The 22606-nt window shown below is 38.9% G+C and overlaps 2 protein-coding genes across 9 annotated transcripts in view; one reads left to right on the forward strand and one right to left on the reverse strand.

Moving 5' to 3' along the window:
* Nucleotides 1-21354, reverse strand: part of IFT80 (intraflagellar transport 80) — a 146980-nt gene extending 125626 nt beyond the window's left edge. For 2 of the 6 annotated variants that reach the window (XM_054680288.2, XM_054680287.2), the window contains exons 1-3: nt 20638-20774; nt 6062-6146; nt 3000-3219 (exon numbers count right to left, since the gene is read on the reverse strand). In XM_054680288.2, coding sequence (XP_054536263.1) covers nt 3000-3219; nt 6062-6100 — 259 coding nt within the window. In that variant the 5' untranslated portion in view covers nt 6101-6146; nt 20638-20774. 6 annotated transcript variants of the gene reach the window in all.
* Nucleotides 21009-22606, forward strand: part of SMC4 (structural maintenance of chromosomes 4) — a 35173-nt gene continuing 33575 nt past the window's right edge. The window contains exons 1-2 of one of the 3 annotated variants that reach the window (XM_003950224.6): nt 21009-21225; nt 22298-22441. In XM_003950224.6, the coding sequence (XP_003950273.4) occupies nt 22303-22441 (139 nt within the window). In that variant the 5' untranslated portion in view covers nt 21009-21225; nt 22298-22302. Of the gene's footprint in view, nt 21226-22075; nt 22442-22606 lie in introns of all 3 variants that reach the window. The other 2 variants (XM_016942247.4, XM_009446764.5) reach the window with 2 other exon arrangements.

Consider the following 22606-nt stretch of genomic DNA (forward strand, 5'->3'; position numbering starts at 1 on the left):
TCTTGTTTTTTTAAATACCATCAACCACCAGAAAAAGAACAGGTCTCTGTGGAAAATGGCTGATTTGGGGGCTGGGACTAAGAAAGTACAAGATAAGCCTGGAACATCTTGTGCCAGCAAGGAAGTGCTCAAAAAATGATGAGGACACATATAAAATTTAAAAAAAAAATCACTGTAGCTGGCTTGATGGGGCTCCCGCTGGCCAAATCTAGGGCACTTTTAACATCAAAATTTAAAAATGACAATAATAATATATTTATGAAATAAAATGAGAATCTACAAGTCTAATCTGACCCCAAAAAAACAAATAAATATATGGGCATGAGACAGGAAGCTCTTCCTTGGAGTAGAATACCAACTAATCAATATGGAAGGAATTACGGAGTTGGAAATATCACCATTTGGCAAACTATCTTAGTAATAAATGACTCAGCCAAGAGTCATCAATAGATGCTAAGAGAGTGGGAGGCAGTTTGATGAAGAAGATAATATTTTTACATAGTCTCGAAGTATCTTTTCATAAATTATTAAAAGGAATAAATAGTAACTTTACAGAGATTAACTTAATGAACATGAACTTATTAACTTATAATTAAGGTTAACATCACCAATAATGGGTCAAACCAACATCATAAATCTCCTAGTCTGATGCCCCGAGTATTCCTGCTAAGGACATATAAATTGAATCTAATCATGAGGAAACATCAGACAAAAACAAATTGAAGAACTATAAAATAACAGGCGTATATTCTTCAACACTGTCAAGATCACAAAAGACTGAAGAGTTGTTCCAGATTAAAGGAAGCTAAAGAGACACAACAAAAACAGTATGTTATCCTATACCAGCAAAAATAAACTTCTATGGAAAATTAGAATGATTGTTAAAATTTAAATATAAACTCTAGATTAGATAATAGTATTGCATCAGTGTTAAATGTCCTGATTTTTATCAACAAATTGTGGCAATGTAACAGAAAATTCTTATTCTTAGGAAATGCATTGAAGTATTCATGGTTAAAAGTACATGTCTGCAAATTGCTCTCACATCTTTCAGAAAAAGGGTGTGTGCTGGGGGCGAGGAGGGTTTGTGTAAAAAGAAACAGAGCCAATACTTTGTCCCAACGTATATGGGACAAAATGTTAAACTAGTGAATCTGGATAAAGGACATGCACGAATTGTTTGTACAATTCTTAAAACTTTTCTGTAAATGCAAAATTATATCAAAATAATTGTTTAAGTCAAACACTCCCTTTATCACCTGAGGTAAACTAAATTCTAGCTGTGGTTCAGGGCCAATCTTCTAAGTGCCAGGCACTCTACCAAGTGATTTTACACATGTATCTCATTTAATCAAGTTTCTGAAAAACAAAGTTTTAAAAAACTACCACAAGTCTCTCGGTAAATAAGGTGTAATCTAATACTACTGTTTGTCCTAACATCCTTTCCATCTTCAGGTTACAAAAGCCCTCTTCTCTTTCTCTTTTCCTTTGCATGTGGATGGCCTGAGGCTGGATATGCTCAATCAGTGTCCCATTGTCTTTTTTTCTTTTTTTTTTTTTGAGACAGAGTCTTGCTCTGTGCCCAGGATAGAGTGCAATGGCGCAATCTCAGCTCACTGAAACCTCTGCATTCCAGGTTCAAGCAATTATCCTATCTCAGCCTCCCAAGTAGCTGGGACTATAGGCATGTGCCACCATGCCTAGCTAAAATTTTTTTGTATTTCAGTACAGACGGGGGTTTCATCATGTTGCTCAGGCTGGTCTCGAACTCCTGACCTCAAATGATGCGCCCACCTCAGCCTCCCAAAGTCCATTTCTCTTGACTAAACTGATTGACTCAGTGATGGGCATATGACCCAAGCTCATTTAGGGTCCCTCTGCAAGCTGCCTGCACGAGATACTGAGGAAGAAGCAGTCTTACGAAGTATGATGAGCCTTGGGCTACTGGCCACCGTCATACTCACCATCATGTTCACCATGTGCAGAGAGTCTACCCAAGAGATGGTGAGAACAGGGACCCGATGCAACTAGTGCTTGATCTACCCCTACAGCTAGGTGAACCAAAAATCTCCATTTGTGCTTAAGTTAGCCAAGTAAGTTTCTGTTACTTTCAATCAATGTACTCCTAATTGAAACAGCAGGTAAAGTATAACACAGATGAAAACAGTTCAAGTATTTCTAAGAAAACAAATATAAAAACATACCCTTAAAAAGTGAAAAAAAAATCATACTTTCTATTCACCAATAAGAAAGCTGCGGTCAAATTATAAAACTCTTCAACTCTGTAACTGAAAATTAACATGTACTGGAAAATAAAGTAGGTATTTTAACAGATACCTTACTAAATGAATAGGTATATCTTTTCAGTGTGGTTATATTAAGTTAAATTTGAAGAATTTAGGAACTAAAACTATGATAACAGCTTAACTCAACTCATAAGAGTACTAAAAAAGTAAAGCCAGCTGGGCATGGTGGCTCATACCTGTAATCCCAGCACTTTGGGAGGCCAAGGAAGGAGGATTGCTTGAGGCCAGGAGTACAAGACTAGCCTGGGCAACAAGATGAGACCCTGTCTCTACAAAAAAAAGTTTTAATTAACCAGATGTAATAGTGTGTGCCTGTAGTCCCAGCTACTCAAGAGGCTGAGGCAGGAAGATTGTGTGAGCCCAGGAGTTTGAAGCTACAGTGAGCTATGATCACACCACTGCACTCTGGCCTGGGCAACAGAGTGAGACCCCATCTCTAAATATATATATATATAATAAAGCCAAAGACCCATATTCAATCCTAGTATATGCCAGTTAAACTAACTTTCTTCCATGACAATAATTTCATAGCCCATACACAAACCAAGTGACTATTCAGAAAAGAAATACAATATGTGGATAAAAATACGCAGATCTACAAATACCAGTTTTGTAAAACAACTCAAAGCATAAATCATACTATTAAGTCTTTTAAATACAATGGCGAGCATATAATGTTTATTTAAAACTTACCATCAGAACTTGTGAGGACAAAGCTTTCTGCCTGGGTTTGTTTCTTTACACCCAAACTTTTTGGAAACCAGTGAAAATCAATAGGGTAAATATCATCAGGAAGCTTTACTATTTGAGTTGTTTCACTGGTTAACAAGTTCCACTTCACTATCTGGTGATCATCACTACATGAATACAGCTCTTCAGCAGTAGTCCAGCCCACACAGCTTACTAATTCTTGATGTGTCACCATGTTAAAGAGACATAAAACATACAAAAGTCTTAAATCTTAATGAATAATTCACAGATGCAGATTATAAGGTATAAGTAAAATAGGGTCAAATGGTTTCAAGATTCTAAATGTATTTTCCATTTTATGACTGGTATTTTTTTCTATATAAAAGAAAATAAGCATCTATTAAAAGAATTGTAAAAACTGAAAGCAAGAAAGAAATCCAGATGCCAAAAGGTGGGGGAGAAAAGATCTGACCACATGAAAATTTAAAACTTGTGTTACACAATATTCTACACACAAAGCCAAAAGGTATACAAAAGAGGCCTAGTAGATCAAAAGGTATCAAAGAATCTACACTGAACTGTTGGGGGATAGGTAGGGAGCAAAGGGAACTATACTTTTTTCTTTATATATGTCTGTATCATGTAAGTTATTAAAATAAGCATGTATTCTTTTGCTAAGGAAAAAATAATCAAGTGTCAAAAGAAGACTGAAATCTAACAGTAGGCTATCCTTTTCAATCACATATTATCATAACAATTCACCTAGGAAAGAACTTATGGTTTAACAGCTGAAAGTAAAATCTTACCAAACTTTTTTTAAATTTTTCATTTTATTTCTTCACTTATTTTTAATTGACAATACCAAACTTTCCTACATTAAAATTAGGAAATAATTCAATTATAATTTACTTCACTTATAAGATGCATAGTGCTGGATGAGATATGATCCCTAAAATTTTTACTTTATTTAACCCATTTTTTCAGCTCTAATTTATCAGAAGAATTTCTATGTAAGTTGAGATGCTCAAGTAGCCCTCACTTCCTCCATCAGGACAGGGTGATTACCCTAGCAGAATTGTGTACCTAAAAGGCATTTCAGTTTGTTATTTACAAAGGATGTTTTCTCTTGCTACGTCTGGATTTCTATATTGCCAGATTATTCCTGGTTGAGTTGTTTGTTCTTATTGTTATGATATAATCCTTTTATTTCCTTCATTTCTCACCAATACTTTTACTGTCTTATCTGAGCAATAATACGATTGCTTTTTCTAAGGAAATGCAGACAATGTGCCTAATTATTCTAGGATGTTCCAAGATTTTTTAATACTTCAAAATACAATAGATTAAGCAGAAACCAAAAAGATAAAGAGAGATTATAGAAAGATCTTAAGAGTCTGCACAAAAAGGTAATAAAGAGACACCGGAATACTCAAAACTCAAAACACAATCTAAACAAAAGGACACCAGACCATTCCTGAAAAAACTGTTGTATTATTATTGCTGTCGCCTAAACAATGTTAGGTAAAACCTAAAATGGGAGAAGCTTAGGTAAAACCTAGAAAGGAAGAAAACTCACACAAACAAATATGCACACATCTCAAACCAAAAATCATTAGCTTATCCTTATATAAACTGCTATAAGTACATGCCAGACGTCCATGACATTATCTTCAAACTCACAGGTCAACTAAAATTATCGTAGAAATGAGAAGACTGCCAGATCAAGAAAGTCTAAAAACATTGTTATTCTTTGGCTTGAAAGGTAAAGGCAGACCGTAGACATGGTCAAAATCTATAAAATTGTGTAAGGTGTGAACTCTTGAAAGCACATTTTTTTTGAAAAGACAGTAAAAATTATTTAAGGGGGAATAAAAATAATTACATCTTCACTTAATAGTTAAATAAGCAGACAAGATAATATAAATGAAAACACCTGCCAATTTAAAATGTCTGACCAAATGTTTAAATCAGTGCTTTCCTAGTTCTGATGAAGGACCAGATTTTTCTTTATTTCGAATCCATTGCATATGGATATTTCGTAAGATACAATAAAAATAAAATATTAGAAAAATTGGACATTATAACAATGTCAAATTGCTACAAAAATTTCTCAGCCCTTACTTTCAATTTATTTACCTATTCTTTCACAGACCTGCAATAAAGTCTACAAAGGATATTTTGAGTAGAATTAGTCTAAATGTCTAAGAATGATGATAGTGGGGCCTGTCGTATCTCCTTGACACATAACTGGGGACTCTTGCTGACAAAATATAGGGTCACGTGTTTGAGAAAATATTACTAATTGCCACCTTCCCATGTGAAATAATGAGGATCTGACTGCTCAGATTTCCCCAACTTGTCCTTCACTTTATCATGAATGTAAAGAAATAGAGCACAGCGGAATGAATACATGCTAGATCACACTAGCAAAGAAACAGTTTGGTTTAAAAAATGCTTCATTTTGGCCAGGCACGGTGGCTCATGCCTGTAATCCCAGCACTTTGGGAGGCTGGGGGCGGGTGGATCACCTGAGGTCGAGAGTTCGAGACCAGCCTGGCCAACATGGTGAAACCCCGTCTCTACCAAAAATACAAAAATTAGCCGGGCATGTTGGCGGGTGCCTGTAGTCTGAGCTGCTCAGGAGGCTGAGGCAGGAGAATCACTTGAACCCAGGAGGTAGAGGTTGCAGTGAGTTGAGATCACACCACTGTACTCCAGCGTGGGTGACAGAGTGAGACTCTGTCTCAAAAAAAAAAAAAAAAAAAAGCTTCTTTTTAAGATCCTACTAAAGTAAACAAAAACTGCTTTTTAAGTATTTAAGTATAGTACTTAAGTAGAGTAAGAAAAACGTCAGTAAGAATTTTAAAATAAGATTTATAGCAAACGGTTCACTTTGGAGAATTACTTACAACACATGATCTTAAATACTTTAAAACAATTTAGGTAAACAGCCACTAAAGGAATGAAAAAAAAAATCTATTCTTCAACTAGGATATAAAATAGAGAAACTTTTAACAATACTATAATTAAGAAAATCCAATAAGATTTATAAGCATTAAAAGGATATGCTTTGGTTCTTTTAAAAGAGATATCTTTAGTCTCATGACTCCACTTCCAGCAAAAATTTAAGATGCCACTTGATTGTGTTTACTGTAAAAATAAAAGGAGAGAAAATATAAAGTCAGCATTAAAAACAAATGTACATATACAAACACAAAAAGCAAACAAAAATCATTGCACCCCAACGAGCACCTTCAGTCCTTCTGACATCAAGTACATGGAAAGAGAAAGAAAACTAGTGGGTGTGCCAATCCTAACAAGGGATGACGGAGAGCTTTGGGCTGAACCCCAGGAGTCCTCTAAACCTGCCTGAGACAGATCTACGCAGAACACCACTAGGTAAATCTGGTCAGGTAAAGAATTTCCATGTCCTGAGGCCAAATAAAAAGATTCCACAAACTGGGAACTCTTCAATTGCAAATCAATTTTGGTCCTGTCTACTGGATACAAATATCCAAGGTCTGATTGAGGGCTAAGCTACAATTCTAGAATCCATGTGGAAAAATACAACATCATAGAACTAGTGGCCCAATCTGGGGTTGACATTCTGCAGTGGGGCAGATACACTGCCCAACAGTTATGGTTACCACAGTGACAATGTGAAAAATAGGTGACTTATTTAAGGAAGAGGTAATAAATTGCTTATAAAAGTTATGTAAAAATCACAGTGTAATTGCCACATAAAAACTTAGGAAAAGAAGAATAACATTCCCCAAACAGCCATATCATCAAAAGACACAAATCATTGCTATGAATATAGATGTTGTACAAAAAAAAAGAGAAATCAAGAAAATGCTAAATTGTCTGAGTCCGATTTACATTTACAGAATTCTGAGTAACATCACTAACCTAACTAGGCAAATGTAAATCAAATGAAAGTGTAATTAAAGGGAAAAAATCCTCTTTACTAAGTTGAAAATTACTGCTAACTACATCAAAGGAGGTACTGACTATAGATAAGAATTCAGTAGGCCTCTCTTAGATAATTTCTCATTCTCATGAATCCAAGAACCTTTAGATCAGCAAGCTACTAAATAAAGCTGTATTTCAAAGCACTCTTTTCACTTCTTTCTCTTCCAGTTCTCTTAAGGTGATTTCTGTTGAACTTCAAAAGTATGAAACTATGTGGAGCACAGCCAGAGCTAGAATACAATGTCTCCCAGGCACACTTCCTAAGTTCACTTTTTTGGTCTTTAGGAGTTCTCCACCTTCCTCCAAACTCCCTCTTCCATCAGGCCCCCACCAATTAGACAGGGGAAAAAAGACTAATAACATTTTACGAAATGCTGCTTTTTCACAATAATTGAAATTTACTCAGCTTATAAGGATTTTAAAAGAAGAAAGGCAGATAAATATTTGCTTCTGGAAATGAGAATACAATAGATAACAACAATACACATAAAAATTGAATATACTATTACAATCAGAAACTTAAAAGACATGATGTTATTCTACATCAGAAAAGCTCAAACTGCCAAAATCCATAATAATTAGGATAATTCCTGATCAGAATAAATCATAATCCTCTATAAATAGTAGAATCAGTATGGTTTTTACAAGAAAGGAATCACTAACAATTCAGAAACATCATGCCAAGGAATCAGAGAAAGTAAGACAATGGCATTCTAACACTGGGAAGATTCTCCCTTACTCAGAAAGATTTTCCTCACACAATTCCATTTATCTGAGACCACCTGTATGAATGATATGTGTACTTTCATGTGGGATTGAATGAGGGAATAAAAGAAAAGTAATGTTAAAACATAGCCAATTTGGGGAAGTGCAGAGCTGCCTGAACGCTGCATTGAGGTGTTTTTATCTGCCTAAAGGGATTGATCATGAGGATCTGACTAACCAGTGGTATTGGGGCAGGGGTTGGGTTTAGATAATAGAAAGACAATTTTGAGGGTATAGGTAACTTTGCAACTTTACATAGGGAGCAAGTAGCAGCAACCATGTCTTTGCTACTAAAAATCATTTATAAGTTGTTTTTGGTCCAGTGTGGGTCAACATTTATGAGGCTTGAGAGGAAAAAATGGGCCCAACGAAATCTGAGAGTCCAACCACTAAAATACACAGCAAATCTGGTCACTTCTCAGCACCTCCATCATAATCCAAAGCCACCACCATCCCCTGCCTCAATTATTGCAGTGGCCTCAAAATTGATCTTCCTATTCCTACATTTACCCCTACAAACTATTCTAAATACACCAGCCAGTAATTCTTTTAAAGCTAAGTCAGAATATGAAGGCCAGTATGCCTAAAATAAAATGAGTGAGGGACTGGCAGGAAATTAGGGAAGGAGAGGGTGGGACACAACGTGCAGGGCCTTGGAAAGTCATAATAAAAGCTTTAGTTTTTCTTCTGAATGAACAAGAAGCCAGTGGAGAAGTTATGAGTAAATAAGCAATATGAACTGACTTACATTTAAATGGATGCAATGGATGGTATACAAAAAAGAGCCTATCAGGAGGGAAAATGAATAAGACTGGACGCAGTAAGACCAGTTAGGATTTCAATACCCCAAAAGAGAAATGAAAGTGACTTAGATAAAGGACAAGGCAACAGTACAAGTAGCATGAAGTAGTCATATGCTAAATATATTTTGAGGAAAGATTCCAGAAGATTTGCTGGTGAATTCAGTTTAAGAAAAACAGTTGTGGCCAGGCGCAGTGGCTCACGCCTGTAATTCCAGCACTTTGGGAGGCCGAGGCAGGCGGATCATGAGGTGAGGAGTTCGAGACCAGCCTGACCAACATGGTGAAACCCTGTCTCTATTAAAAATACAAAAATTAGCCGGGTGTGGTGGCACATGCCTGTAATCCCAGCTACTCAGGAGGCTGAGGCAGGAGAATAGCTTGAACCCGGGAAGTGGAGGTTGCAGTGAGCCGAGATCACGCTACTGCACTCCAGCCTGGGCGTCAGAGTGAGACTCAGTCTCAAAAAACAAAAAAGAAAAACAGTAGTAAAAAATGACTGTAAAGTTTCAATAGGTGGAATGGAGTTGCCATTTATTGAAATGAGGAAGATTGAGAAACAGGTTGGAATGGGGTGATATCAAACATTCTGTTTTGGATATGTTAAGTGCAAGGTTTCTATAAGACAACCCAATGGAGAAGTCAAAGAGAAATGAGATATAATATAGTAAGTCTGGAGTCAAGTGGGAAGTTGGAGTTGCAGATATCAATTAGATATCAATTTGAGGGTTGTCAGCAAAAAGATTATATTCAAAGCCATGGAATAAGATGAAATTACCAAAGAGACTATGAAAAAGTGGTAGATTCAATGGCCTGGAAATCCTACTGAAGTCTTTAGAATTGTTGGCATTAAGATTCCAGAAGAAGTTAACTAGCAAAAAGAAGTGGAGATAGACAATGGGATACTTAAACAGATTTTAGAGCCAGTATAGATATTGGTAATGATAAGATAGGTTATGACTGTGAAAGTGGGTGGCTGAGGTCAAGGAACTGACAGGCCAGGGATTTATTTGTGGACATTTTAATGATGTCAAGATAATGACAAGAATAGTAGTAGAGATAAGGACAATTAGCCGCATGCTAAAATATTCATTGAATGAGGGAAGAGCAAAGAGATATGCAGATGACCGCATAAAAGCACAGCAGAGAATGGTTTAATCTGGTAGGACTTGTTTCTTTTTTTTTTTTTTTTTCCATGGCAAATTCTTCCAAGCATTTAATGAAAAAATCACATCAATTACAAACAAACTCTTCCAGAAAAGATAAGCCTAAGAAACATTGTCCAGAACATTGCATCAATACACCACCATTACTCTGATATCCAAACTGGACAGGGACATCACAAGTCAAGAAAAGTACAGAAAAATATCCCTCAGGAGCAAAAATGTGGAAAGCCCTAAGGAAATCTTAACAAGCAGAATCTAGCAATATATACTAAGGAAAATACATCATGACCGTGGTAGGCAAAATAATGGTCTCAGAAAGATGTCATGTCCTAACCCCCAGAACCTATAAATATATATATTATATTATTATATATGTAACATATAAGTATATTACATAAAATATATTTATGTAATTAATAATATATAAATACATTCTATATAAATATAGAGAGAGAGAAAATGTTAGGTAGCTAAAAAGAACTAATGTTTCATATGGAATGTAAATTTCATATTCCAGTGATCTTAAAATAGGACAATTATTCTGGATCATCCAGTGAACCCAAATAAATATACAAGGCCCTTAAATGTAGAAGAGGGAAGCAGAAGAAAAGTCAGCATCACAGCAATGTGACATGAGAAAGACTCAACTGGCCATTGCTAGCTTTTAAGATATAAAGGGGTTACAAGCCTAGTAATGAGGACAGCTTCTAGAGGCTGGAAAGGGCCAGAAAACAAATTCTCCCCTAGAGATTCTAGAAAGAAACACAGTTCTGTCAACACCTTGATATTAACATAACCCGAGTCAGATTTCTCATCTACAGAGTTGTAATATAATAGAGTTGGGTATTTAAAGCCCTTTAATTTATGGTAATCTGTTACAGCAATAATATGAAATTAATACATGGGCCTTAATGGGTGGGACCAAGAATTAAAGCTGAGATAAGCCATTATGAGGTTCCATTCAACCTTTCCAGGCTTAAGAACAGGCCAAATTGAACTGTTAAATGGAGAAGTGATGGGGATAATTACCCTTTTTCTAAATAGATCTCATAATGATTTTCAGTCATCTACTTAGATTTATATAGAAAAATGGTGATTGAAATCATCCTTAAAAAATGATTTTCAATTTTTTATTATTATTATACTTTAAGTTTTAGGGTACATGTGCACAATGTGCAGGTTAGTTACATATGTATACATGTGCCATGCTGCTGTGCTGCACCCATTAACTCGTCATTTAGTATTAGGTATATCTCCTAAAGATATCCCTCCCCCCTCCACCCACCCCACAACAGTCCCCAGAGTGTGATGTTCCCCTTCCTGTGTCCATGTGTTCTCATTGTTCAATTCCCACCTATGAGTGAGAATATGCGGTGTTTGGTTTTTTGTTCTTGCGATAGTTTACTGAGAATGATGACTTCCAATTTCATCCATGTCCCTACAAAGGACATGAACTCATCATTTTTATGGCTGCATAGTATTCCACGGTGTATATGTGCCACATTTTCTTAATCCAGTCTATCATTGTTGGACATTTGGGTTGGTTCCAAGTCTTTGCTATTGTGAATAGTGCCACAATAAACATACGTGTGCATGTGTCTTTATAGCAGCATGATTTATAGTCCTTTGGGTATATACCCACTAATGGGATGGCTGGGTCAAATGGTATTTCTAGTTCTAGATCCCTGAGGAATCGCCACACTGACTTCCACAAGGGTTGAACTAGTTTATAGTCCCACCAACAGTGTAAAAGTGTTCCTATTTCTCCACATCCTGGACTTGTTTCAAAGGGACCAGGAGATTTTAGACAGGAAGGAGAAACAGAATCAACTGTCCAGATACAGTAACGAGAGATAAGACTGTGACATATGGGAGTTTGGGAGGCAAAATAGCTTCTACTTGAGAGATCTATAAGAAAAGCAGTTTCCAGGGACGGGCATGGTGGCTCACGCCTGTAATCCCAGCACTTTGGGAGGCCGAGTCGGGCAGATCAGCTGAGGTCGGGAGTTTGAGACCAGTCTGACAAACATGCAGAAACCCTGTCTCTACTAAAAATAAAAAATTAGCTGGGCATGGTGGTGCGTGCCTATAATCCCTGCTACTCAGGAGGCTGAGGCAGGAGAATCGCTTGAACCCGGGAGGCAGAGGTTGCAGTAAGCCGAGATCGCACCATTGCACTCCAGCCTGGGCAACAAGAGTGAAATTCCGTCTCAAAAAAAAAAAAAAAGAGAAAAGAAAAGAAAAGCAGTTTCCTTAGGAAACAACCAGATTTAAGTTAGACTTTGAGAGTAAAGGGATCATTCAGAATAAAAGTGGAGGACTGATTTGGCTAATGACACACAGTGAGTTCCAAAAAAATTTAGATGGTGAAGAACTAATGGTTTAAGATAGATGGTTGGAGATGGTAGAAACAGCTGGCTATCCTGCAATATCCATTCATCCCTGCTTCTGTGGTATAGGAATTTGAAGTTTTGCTATACATCTGGCCACCTAGAACAAAGACTATGTTTCCTAGCTGCCCTTGAAACTAGGTGTGGCCACACAAGGCATTAATAATACTGAAACCAACAGTGGTTATTATAATATCATCAACCTACTGGCCCAATCTGGATTTTATATTCTGTGAGGGGTAGAAATGAGGTAAGAGGCAGGACTCAACTCCGGAGGCAGAGCTCAGACATGGGACCAGATTGGGGACTGGCTAAAACACAGAAGAGGTGAAAGCACCTCTCTGTAAGACATGCCTATCAGTATGCCATATCAGTTTACTATTGCCATGGTAACACCAGGAAGTTACCTGTTTTTCTAGAAATTTCTGCATAGCCCACTTGTTAATTTGCATATAGCTAAAAGTGGGCACAAATATGACTGCAGAAGTGCCTTTGAGCTGCTCCTCTGGGCACACTACCTATGGGGTAGCCCTGCTCCGCAAGGAACAGTACCTCTGCTGCTGCTATACACTGCTGCTTCAATAAAAGTTGCTGTATAACACCACCAGCTTGCCCTTGAATTCTTTCTTGGGCCATGCCAAGAACACTCCTGGGCTAACCCCCAGTTTTGGAGCTTGCCTGCCCTGCATCAGATATACTGTCCAACAGTAATAGTACGTACCTAAGTTCACATTGTCTAATTTCACAGCGAGTTATCTAAGGAACCCATTTCATTACTTCTTATAAACGTACATAAAATTGCCCGGCACAGTGGCTCACGCCTGTAATCCCAGCACTTTGGGGGGCCGAGGCAGGTGGATCACAAGGTCAGGAGATCAAGACCATCCTAGCTAACACAATGAAACCCCATCTCTACTAAAAATACAAAAAATTAGCCAGGGTGGTGGCACGCACCTGTAATCCCAGCTACTCAGGAGGCTGAGGCAGGGGAATCGCTGGAACTCAGGAGGTGGAGGTTGCAGTAAGCCGAGATCACACCACTGCACTCCAGCCTGGGCAACAAAGAGAGACTCTGTCTCAAAAAAAAAGTTATATAAAATCACAGCATAATTGGCAAATAAAAACTCGGAAGAGTGACACTCCCCATGCCATGCCATCAAGGCCATGTATAACACAGCAAGATAAAAAAGAGCCAAGATTTCTGACCTTGTGGAAAGTCACATCAATCCTGTACCATCAAAGTTTTAAGTGATAGAGAATAGTTGCATCATATTTAAGTTACTGTCATCAACAGCTAATCCTAATAACAAACGAATGCAGGGAATTATCTTGAATGTGGAGACTGAGGTAAACAGGGATGTAAGGTATGACACAGTAGTCCCAAATGTCTCTTGAGAAAAGGTGGCTAATCAATTTAAACCATAGCCTTCTTGGAACTGCTCTCTTAGGCAGCATTGATACAGACTTTCATAAGGGAAAAAGGGGCAGTCCTCTAGCAGCATATGGAACTATGTGGGATTTCTTTTCAATCTTGATAAGGGTGTTGGCATTTACTTCACTAGCAGTTTAAGGAGGGAAAGGAACTACAGAGAATTAGAGGGAATAACCAAATGTTACTTTCTCCTGATATCCCCAGCCTTAAATGGTAGGCTCAGTCCTTGTACCTCTTCTGTATCTGCACTCACTGCCATGGTGAACTCATCCAGTTTTATAGCTTAATATGAATGTAAATATATTCACCATATAGTGACAACTACTAATTTCATATTTCTGTTTCATACCTCTCCACTGAACCCCACACTTTTATATCTATTTGACAACTCTATTTGAATGTCTAACAGACATTTCAAATTTAACAAGATCCAAATCAAAACCGTGATTTTCCCTCCAACTTTGCTCCTACCACATTCTTACCCATCTTGGTAAATGGCAATTCCATTCTTCCAGTTACAAACACCAAAAACTTAAGTCATGATTTACTCTTCTCTCACATACCAAATCCAACTTGTAAATAAAAACATTTGTTGGCTTTATCTTCAAAATGTAAACTATTTCACCGCCTCCACTATGACCGCAATCCAAGATGCCATCTTCTCTTAACCAGAATTACTACAGCAGCTTCCTAATTAGCCTCTGAGCCACTCTACAATGTATGCTCACCACAACAGCCCATGTGACTGATTTAAAATAAACCACAGCCAGGTACAATGCCTCACACCTGTGATCACAGCACTTTAGGAGACCAAGGCAGGAAGACTGCTTGAGGCCAGGAGTTCAAGACCAGCCTGGGCAACATAGTGAGACCCCCTTCTTTACAAAAAAATAAATAATTAGCCAGGCATGGTGGCGAATGCCAGTAGTCCTCGCTACTTGGGAAGGCTGAAGCAGGAGGACTGCTTGAGCACAGGAGCTTAAAGTTACAGTGAGCTATGTTCATGCCACTGAACCCCAGCCTGGCTAACAGAGTGAGACCCTGTCTCTAAAAAATACAAATTAGATTAAATAAACCACTGCTGAACACTCTTCAGTGGCTTCCTATCTCACCCAGAGATTTAAAGACAGTTTCTACTGAAAAGTGCTTTCCTTTCACACCATCATAAAGTCAATATAAATCATGTCAAACCATCATAGTCTGAGACTGTCTGTATATTCAAATCTGTTCATTACAGAACTCTGAAATACTATCAAAAATTAGAAATTTAAATGTTCATATATTTTACATCTCTGTGTGGATATATGTGTTTATAATATGGAAGGGTTAAAATCAAGAAAATATAATTAAGAGTTAGACCTAAGTAAGCATTATGCTAATTGAAAAAAGCTAGTACAAAAGGACAAATACTGTATGAATTCCACTTATATAAGGTACCTAGAGTAGTCAAATTCATAGAAACAAAAAGTAGAATGATGGCTGCCAGGGGCTAGGGGAAGGAAGAATAGGGAGTTATTGTTCAATGGGTACAGTTTCAGTTCTGCAAGATGAAGAGTTCTGTGGATGGATGGAAGAATGAATGGATGTGACAGTGGCACAACTGTGGATATACTTAATGTCACTGAACTGTACACTTTAAAAAAAAAGATGGTTTTTAAAAAAGAAAATAAAAGAATTAGATTTAGGAAATAAAACTAAGAGGTAAAAGCACTAAGAATAAGAAAAATTTTAGATGATAAACAGGGAGACCATGACTTGTCAACAAGAATGTACCTATAGATAAGAAGTGGCAGAAAAATCTCTAGTAGTGAACAAGAATGTGAAGAATAGATAAGAAATTCAAGAGCTAGATCACAAGCATATTTATACCGAGTTTTCTTTGGGTCACTTGCATACTAGTTAATAGAGAAAGCAGGCTGGCTTATTACTAACCAAGGTCCTATTAAAAGAAGTACAGTTTTTATCAACGGTCCCCTAAATTGATAGCTCTGACCAGACTCCTGTGTCTCTTCTCCAATAGAGAAAGAAGAAAGGAGAAAGGCAAGCCTTTTATTCAGATTGGTGCCATCACAGAACTTGCACACTTGAGCTGAGATCTCTTGTACAGTAGAAAAGAGAGAGAAGCAGGCTAACCATTTCCAGGCACGGACTCAAAGGCTTAGCCACAGGAAACAGTATGGCCGTTTACTTTATCAGGGGTGTCCAATCTTTCGGCTTCCCTAGGCCACACTGGAGGAAGAATTGTCTTGGGCCACACATAAAATACACTAACATTAATGATGGCTGATGAGCTAAAGAAAAAAAAAATCACAAAAAAATCTCATAATGTCTTAAGGACATTTACAAATTTGTGTTGGGCTGCATTCAAGGCCGTCCTGGGTCGCATGTGGCCCATGGATCGTGGGTTGGACAACCATGGTTTAATTAGTAAAGACCTCCAACTCCCACCCCATCTCAATTCCTGTATGCATTTGCGAAAGTGTATGTGTACGCTGTGGTATTTACATTTCCTTGAAATTCTAGCTATGATTAATAGCTATACTTCAATATTATTCGTATTGGCTATACTTATAATGAAAATTAGCTGGGCGTGGTGGCAGGCGCCTATAATTCCAGCTACTCGGGAGGCTGAGGCAGGAGAATCACTTGAACCCAGGAGGTGGAGGTTGCAGTGAGCCAAGATTGTGCCACTACGCTCCAGCCTGGGTGACAGAGTGAGACTCCATCTCAAAAAAGAAAAAAAAAACTATTTTAAAAATGAGATGAATTTGTACATGTTGATATAGAAAGATGTCTATGTTAAATGACAAAACCAAGGTATACAGCTGTATTATATGATTCAATTCCTTTTGTGAAAAGAAAAAGTGAGATATATTTAAGCTGGTGGATACCAAAACATTTTCTGGGAAGATATGCAAGACACTTAATAATGGAGACCCCTAAAAGGGTGGGGGCACTGGGATGAGAAGGAAAGCTTTAAATTCTAATTTTATATGTTTCTGTTCTGTTTGAAGTTTTCAACAATGCTCACAGTATTATTTAATCTATCCACTTATATATTTAATATAGGATTATCTGAGTGAAAGGATTATGACCCAATTTTTATGCATTTCTGCATTTCTATAAAACCCTAATAAATAATATTTTTATAAGATCACCATTCTCCACACTTGAATCCCTTTCTTATTAAAACTCTCACCTGGCTTATCTTCATGAAGATACTATACTTTGTTTTCTTTCTTATGTAAAATGAGGCTAATAATACCTACCTGACAAATTAGTTATGATGATTAAATGAGATAAAGTATGTAAAGTGTCCAGTAGAGTACCCAATACACAGTAAGCACTTAATAAATGTTAGTATTTCCAGTGAAAGTTGTTTTTTCACCCTGCATATATATAGTCACTCTTTTCCCACCTAAAAAGAATTTCTCTTTGGAACAACCACTTCCTCACTGTTAGCCCATGTGGCATGAGGCCCAGACTTAAGCCAATTAGAGCATTCCATTCCCTTTGCACAGACTGTTTCACAGGTGGCCCAGGACTTTTATTCAAATCAATGCTGGGGAAGAGAAACTCTCATTCCCCCTTGGATTTTAATTTTAGAAGATATGAGGCTGGAGTTGCTGTAGCTATCTTACCACAGCAAGGGAAGAGCCTAAAGGTGCTAGAGGCCATCATACGGAACCTGAAAATACTGCCAACACAATGGAGTTCAAAGCAAGGAAAGAAACCAAATCCTTGTGTCTTTGTCTGAACCCTTAATCCAGTTATAGTCACCTGACTTTTTAGTTCCAGGAGACAATATTTGTTTTTTCTCAAGACAATTTGGATTGGGTTTTCTGTCACTTGTAATCAACAGGCTCCTATCCTAGATATTACTGTAATTATTTCTTCTTCTTACATTCTAAAAATGAACATTTCCTTAATATCCTTGGTCTGGTGCTAGCTTCTCTCCACTTACAATCTTAAAAACCTAACCTATTTTTAGTGATCCAGTTATTCTTACAATACTACCCATTTTATTTTCTCTCTTAAGCCATACTCTCTACCTCTACTGCTTGTTGAATATATCTTTCCAGAATTCCAACCTACAGAATAAAAACATACTTATCTTTCAAAATGATATTTCCAAAAAAGAGCTGTTCTGCCTTCTAGCTCCCTGGGTTTTCAGTGATAAGTTATGTGTGTTTCGGTAACATTAATATACCAAGGTGCTTATATTATCAAGAGGAATATTCACTTCTATCTGCACTGTGTCTATATCTAATTTATTAATCTTAAACAATATTCTCTAAATATTTATACAATAATTACATAAATTCATATTAGTTAATATCTAATTTATCTAAATATTTACAATTACAAATTTAATCTTTTAAAATATTTACTCAGAAATCTAATTTCAGCCTTTCTGAAATGTTATGACATTAGAAGGCAAACAAAACACGTATTGTTAAAATGATGAAAAAACCTTGCACTTAAAGAACTGAAAATGAAGATTTTAATTCTAATTCCAATTTTTCTCTTTGAACTTATTTCTTCCTGTGGGGTATAATTTTTTTCTAATGTAAAAAGTGAGGTTTTCCTTCTAAGACTGCCTGAAATTGCAGATAGAGATTACTGACAGATCATTTTAGACTAGGAAGATACGACCCAGTTATAGCAATACTTTCCAAAATGACTGTAACCCAGTCTTTTCCAGGTAGGCCAGCTTCTCTTTGTAATTAAACTCTGTTAATTTCATGAGACATGTCCAAAATATTGGCAACAATCAACCAAAAGTCTTTATTTCTTATGACTCTAATATCTTCTCAAAATTTATGCTTATTCTGAATGTCTTATTTTTGTGGTATATATAAATCTCCAGATTTAAGTCTACTCTGTAGCTGTTTGTTACGTTTTCTCATTATACAACCTGGTTTATGCCCCTTTTCAAAATAGTTTTCTGAGTGGGCAATGGTTAGGTTCAATTAAATTTAAGGCCATCAGTCAGTTGATTTATCAAAACTATATTTTCTGTGACTTATCGTTCTTCTTATACCTTATCACTACTTCAAGGATACACAAAGAATAGTATATGACTGACTTCAAGGGTTTATACTCTAAACCATCACAATCTACAAAAGCTATAGATTTTTACCCCAAAATGACTCCAGATTTTTTTCCATCCTACTTAGGCACTTCTCACTTATTGTTATATAGTAACAATCTTAACTAAAGCCTAGACTGATCTCAGTTTCTTTCCCCTTTAACATACCCCACATAACTACTGTTAATTATTCTTCCTATATTTACCAAGTCATTCCTTGGCTCAGAATTGTTCTAAAAGCTGTTTCCTCCATATCATATCTAACATCCTTGACTTGGTTTTCAAGATCCTTCAGGAGCTACCCTTCCTCTAACTTGATATCCCATTATTCATCCTTAGCATACTTTGATAAGTTCAATGTCATAAACACAGCAAAATCAAATCCTTATGGAGCATGTGCTAGATGAACAATCATAAACAGTATGATGAGACAGGTATTATATGCTAGTTTCATAAATAAATACTCTCAAGATTGACAAACTGAGGAAACTGTCAAGCATATACCTAAAAAATGATGGAACTTGGGATTGTTTTCTATATTACATCTTTCCACTACATTGTGCTCTGTTCCCCCAAATACACCACTCAATTTGGTCTATACTTTTTTTTTTTTTTTTGAGACGCAGTTTCGCTCTTGTTGCCCAGGCTGGAGTGCAATGGCACTATCTCGGCTCACCGCAATCTCCGCCTCCCGGGTTCAAGAGATTCTCCTGTCCCAGCCTCCCTAGTAGCTGGGATTACAGGCATGCGCCATCATGCCCTGCTAATTTTTTATTTTTAGTAGAGACGGGGTTTCTCCATGTTGGTCAGGCTGGTCTCGAACTCCCAACCTCAGGTGATCCGCATAGTTTATACCTCTCCAACTCAGGTTTTGTAGTGTTTTACAACCTTTGGAAATGCAAAAATTCCAGAAGCCCTCAAAGATAATCCTTATATCTTCTTGGTATGCTTATCAGCCAAAAAACTTTTTTTCATTAAAGTTTGTTTTCTGTAGTTTGTTTTATGAAAACAACAATTCGTTTTTAACTTCAAACATAAAGATATATCACGATATTGAGTCTATGCTTATTCAATACACACCAGTCTCCCAACCTCACCAAATTCTTACAATTGGTTGGGAGGGGGGTGGCTCTCCACACCTTTTTGAGAATCACTGAACCTGACTTCATGCTCTTCCAGGGAAGAACCATAATGTATTTAGAGTGATCATGTAAATTCATTCAAAAGGCAGATTTAATGGTGATTTAACATGCCAGACCCTAAGTAAGCAAAAGTTAAAGAAAAAAAAAGGAGGCTAGTAGTTCTCAATGTCAATTACTTAAGAGTTGTTGCATGAATACTGGAGATAGTCAAATGAGCCAGTGGCTCTTTAACAATATAGGGAATTAGGAGCAAGTATGAGATTCTGATTATAAAGTTGTAGGAAAACTAACTTCCCAGAAAAATGCACATAGAATTATGTATACAATGTCAGGCGAGTTATGAACTCTGAAGCCCAATCATCTACCACCAGATCCACAGACCTCAGGTTAAAAACCCACTAAAACTAAGTTCTCGGGGAACAGGAATCGCCAAACTTGCTTACTAATTCTAATTATGCCTTACCCAGGGCAATGTATACAAACACTACTTAGGGAATATTTGCTGATCGATAATTTCCTCATAAAAATAACCAGAACACTGGCGAGTCGTTTTTTCCATTAAAGAGCCTTTTAGTCAAATTATTTTAAAAGTCCGAAACCTTTCACTAGTAACACCAATGATCTCGAAAATCATTATTGCGCTATTCACATGTCGACTAAGCTATCACGAATCCAGGTCTTCCAGTTGTCTCTCTACTCCCTTAAAATTCAGGGCTTCCTCCTTCGCATCCCAAAAGCTACACCCGGAGCCCCGCTGCCGCCAGGGAGACAGAAAATGATGCTCCACGAAGCACACAGCTTCAAAACAGGAAAGATGGGATCCAGTGATGGCTACAACTTCCAAACCCTTTTCTCACCAGGTCCAGAGGTGAAGGGATTTACCTCAAGTTCCAGGAAAGCGGTGGCGATTGCTCTCAAATACCTGGTACCTCCCCGTCACCATAGTGACTTCTAAGAGTTACGCTCCCTTCCTCTTCCCGCGATACTTCTACGCGGCACGTCATCCGAGTGGGCCGGCGAGCCCGCCCTCTTCTGAAGAGGCGTTTCTGGACCACTGAGCCCCGCCTCCCACTGTGAGCGGAACCCTACCGTTTTTAAAAAAATCTTTTTCAAAACTTGTCAGGTTGTCTTTCCAAATATTTTTAATAATAGTGCTGCTGCTGTAGACCACAGAGAAAAGAATCCCTCGCTCTTCCTTTTCACTTAGTAGAAACTTCTACCGCGTAGGTCCCGCCAGGAGTTCGCGCATGCGCAGGAGCGACAATAAGATGGCGGTGATAATCGCCGCACTTTTTTTCAAATTAGTGGATCCCAGAAATCATTGCGCGCATTTGTAACGAATTTCCGTTCGAGTTTGTATTTTAGGCGCCATTTTCGAGTGAAGGACCCGGAGCCGAAACACCGGTAGGAGCGGGGAGGTGGGTACTACACAACCGTCTCCAGCCTTGGTCTGAGTGGTCTGTCCTGCAGGTAAAGTACTTATCTTCCTGGTCAGGTTGTCACGCTCTTACTTCCTGCCTTGTCCGCGAGCGCCTGGAAAATAGAGGCCTTGAGCCCGAGCGGCGAAGTCCGGGCTTGAAGCTGCCGCTGGGAGATTTCTCTTGCTGTCACCCCTCCCCCCTCGGCCGCTCCCCGGCGGCCCGGGCTCCCGCGCGCAGCTCCCGGGCGCCACTTTTCCAAGCTACTCAAACGTCTCGGGGAGGCCCCGAGCCTCGCAGATCTCTTCTTTAAAAAATCCTAGTCTCTATCTGGAAAAGGGCGTCTCCCCCTACCCCTCTTTCTTCTGCCAACGGACTAGTCACCGGGTCTCAGCCTTCGCTGGTGACCTTTCATGGTTTACTATCCAACGGGACTCCGCTCGGGGAGTTGGAGAGACAAACTCTTGCCACTCCAAAATTAGCAAGCGCTGCCAGCGTCCGACTTGAAGTTGCTAGTGGTTAGTCCCAGCCTTCGCCCTTCGCGGTCCGACCGCGGAGAGGAGGGAGACTTCGTTATGCCCCGGGCCGTCAACGGCGCCAGGAGCTAAAGGGCGGGCAGACGAAAGCGGGCGGCGAGTCGCCAGTTAGTCCTCACCGCTCTGGAGAGAGTTGCTAGCCACGGGATCCTGACCCAGACACGAACTCGTTTCTCCACGTCGGTGCGCGCTTGCATCCCTGGCCCCGAAAGCGTGGGAATGTCCGGAAATGCTGGCGTATGGGAGTTCCTTAATTAGAAATGCGTTAGCGAATATTATACGCTTATACTATGGGCGGACGGGTGAAGAGCCTTAAAAACAACAACAACAAACTAAGCAGTTGCTCAATCGTTGATTGATCCTCAGGCACGTCTAGTTTTTCCCACTTACATAGGTCTTGTTAAGAAACCAGTCCTGCCTTCTTGCCACTCGTGTCTTTCGATGGCTCCCTTCCCGAAGTCCCGCTGCCTCTAAGCGGAGTGTTAAGCGGGGCTCTCGGAAGCCGGTGGACCGAGATTTCCCCGGGTGGGGCGGGCGCGGTGTAGCGGCCCGCGGGCTGACTTGCTCCCGGCTGTCCCCCGGCCCCAGCGACCATGCCCCGTAAAGGCACCCAGCCCTCCACTGCCCGGCGCAGAGAGGAAGGGCCGCCGCCGCCGTCCCCTGACGGCGCCAGCAGCGACGCGGAGCCTGAGCCGCCGTCCGGCCGCACGGAGAGCCCAGCCACCGCCGCAGGTGAGTGAACCGCCGCGACTCGGCAGGAACGCGCGCTGTGGGACTGGCAGGCAAACGCGCCCAGCCCGAGGCTGGCTGGGGTTGTTGAGCGCGGAGTTGACATCTGAAGGTCCGGTGTCGGTCCGGTAGAGGCTCAGGAAAGCCATTTGGCAACTTTGAGATAGG

This window comes from Pan troglodytes, chromosome 2, assembly GCF_028858775.2.
Source record: "Pan troglodytes isolate AG18354 chromosome 2, NHGRI_mPanTro3-v2.0_pri, whole genome shotgun sequence".
NCBI lineage: Eukaryota > Metazoa > Chordata > Mammalia > Primates > Hominidae > Pan > Pan troglodytes.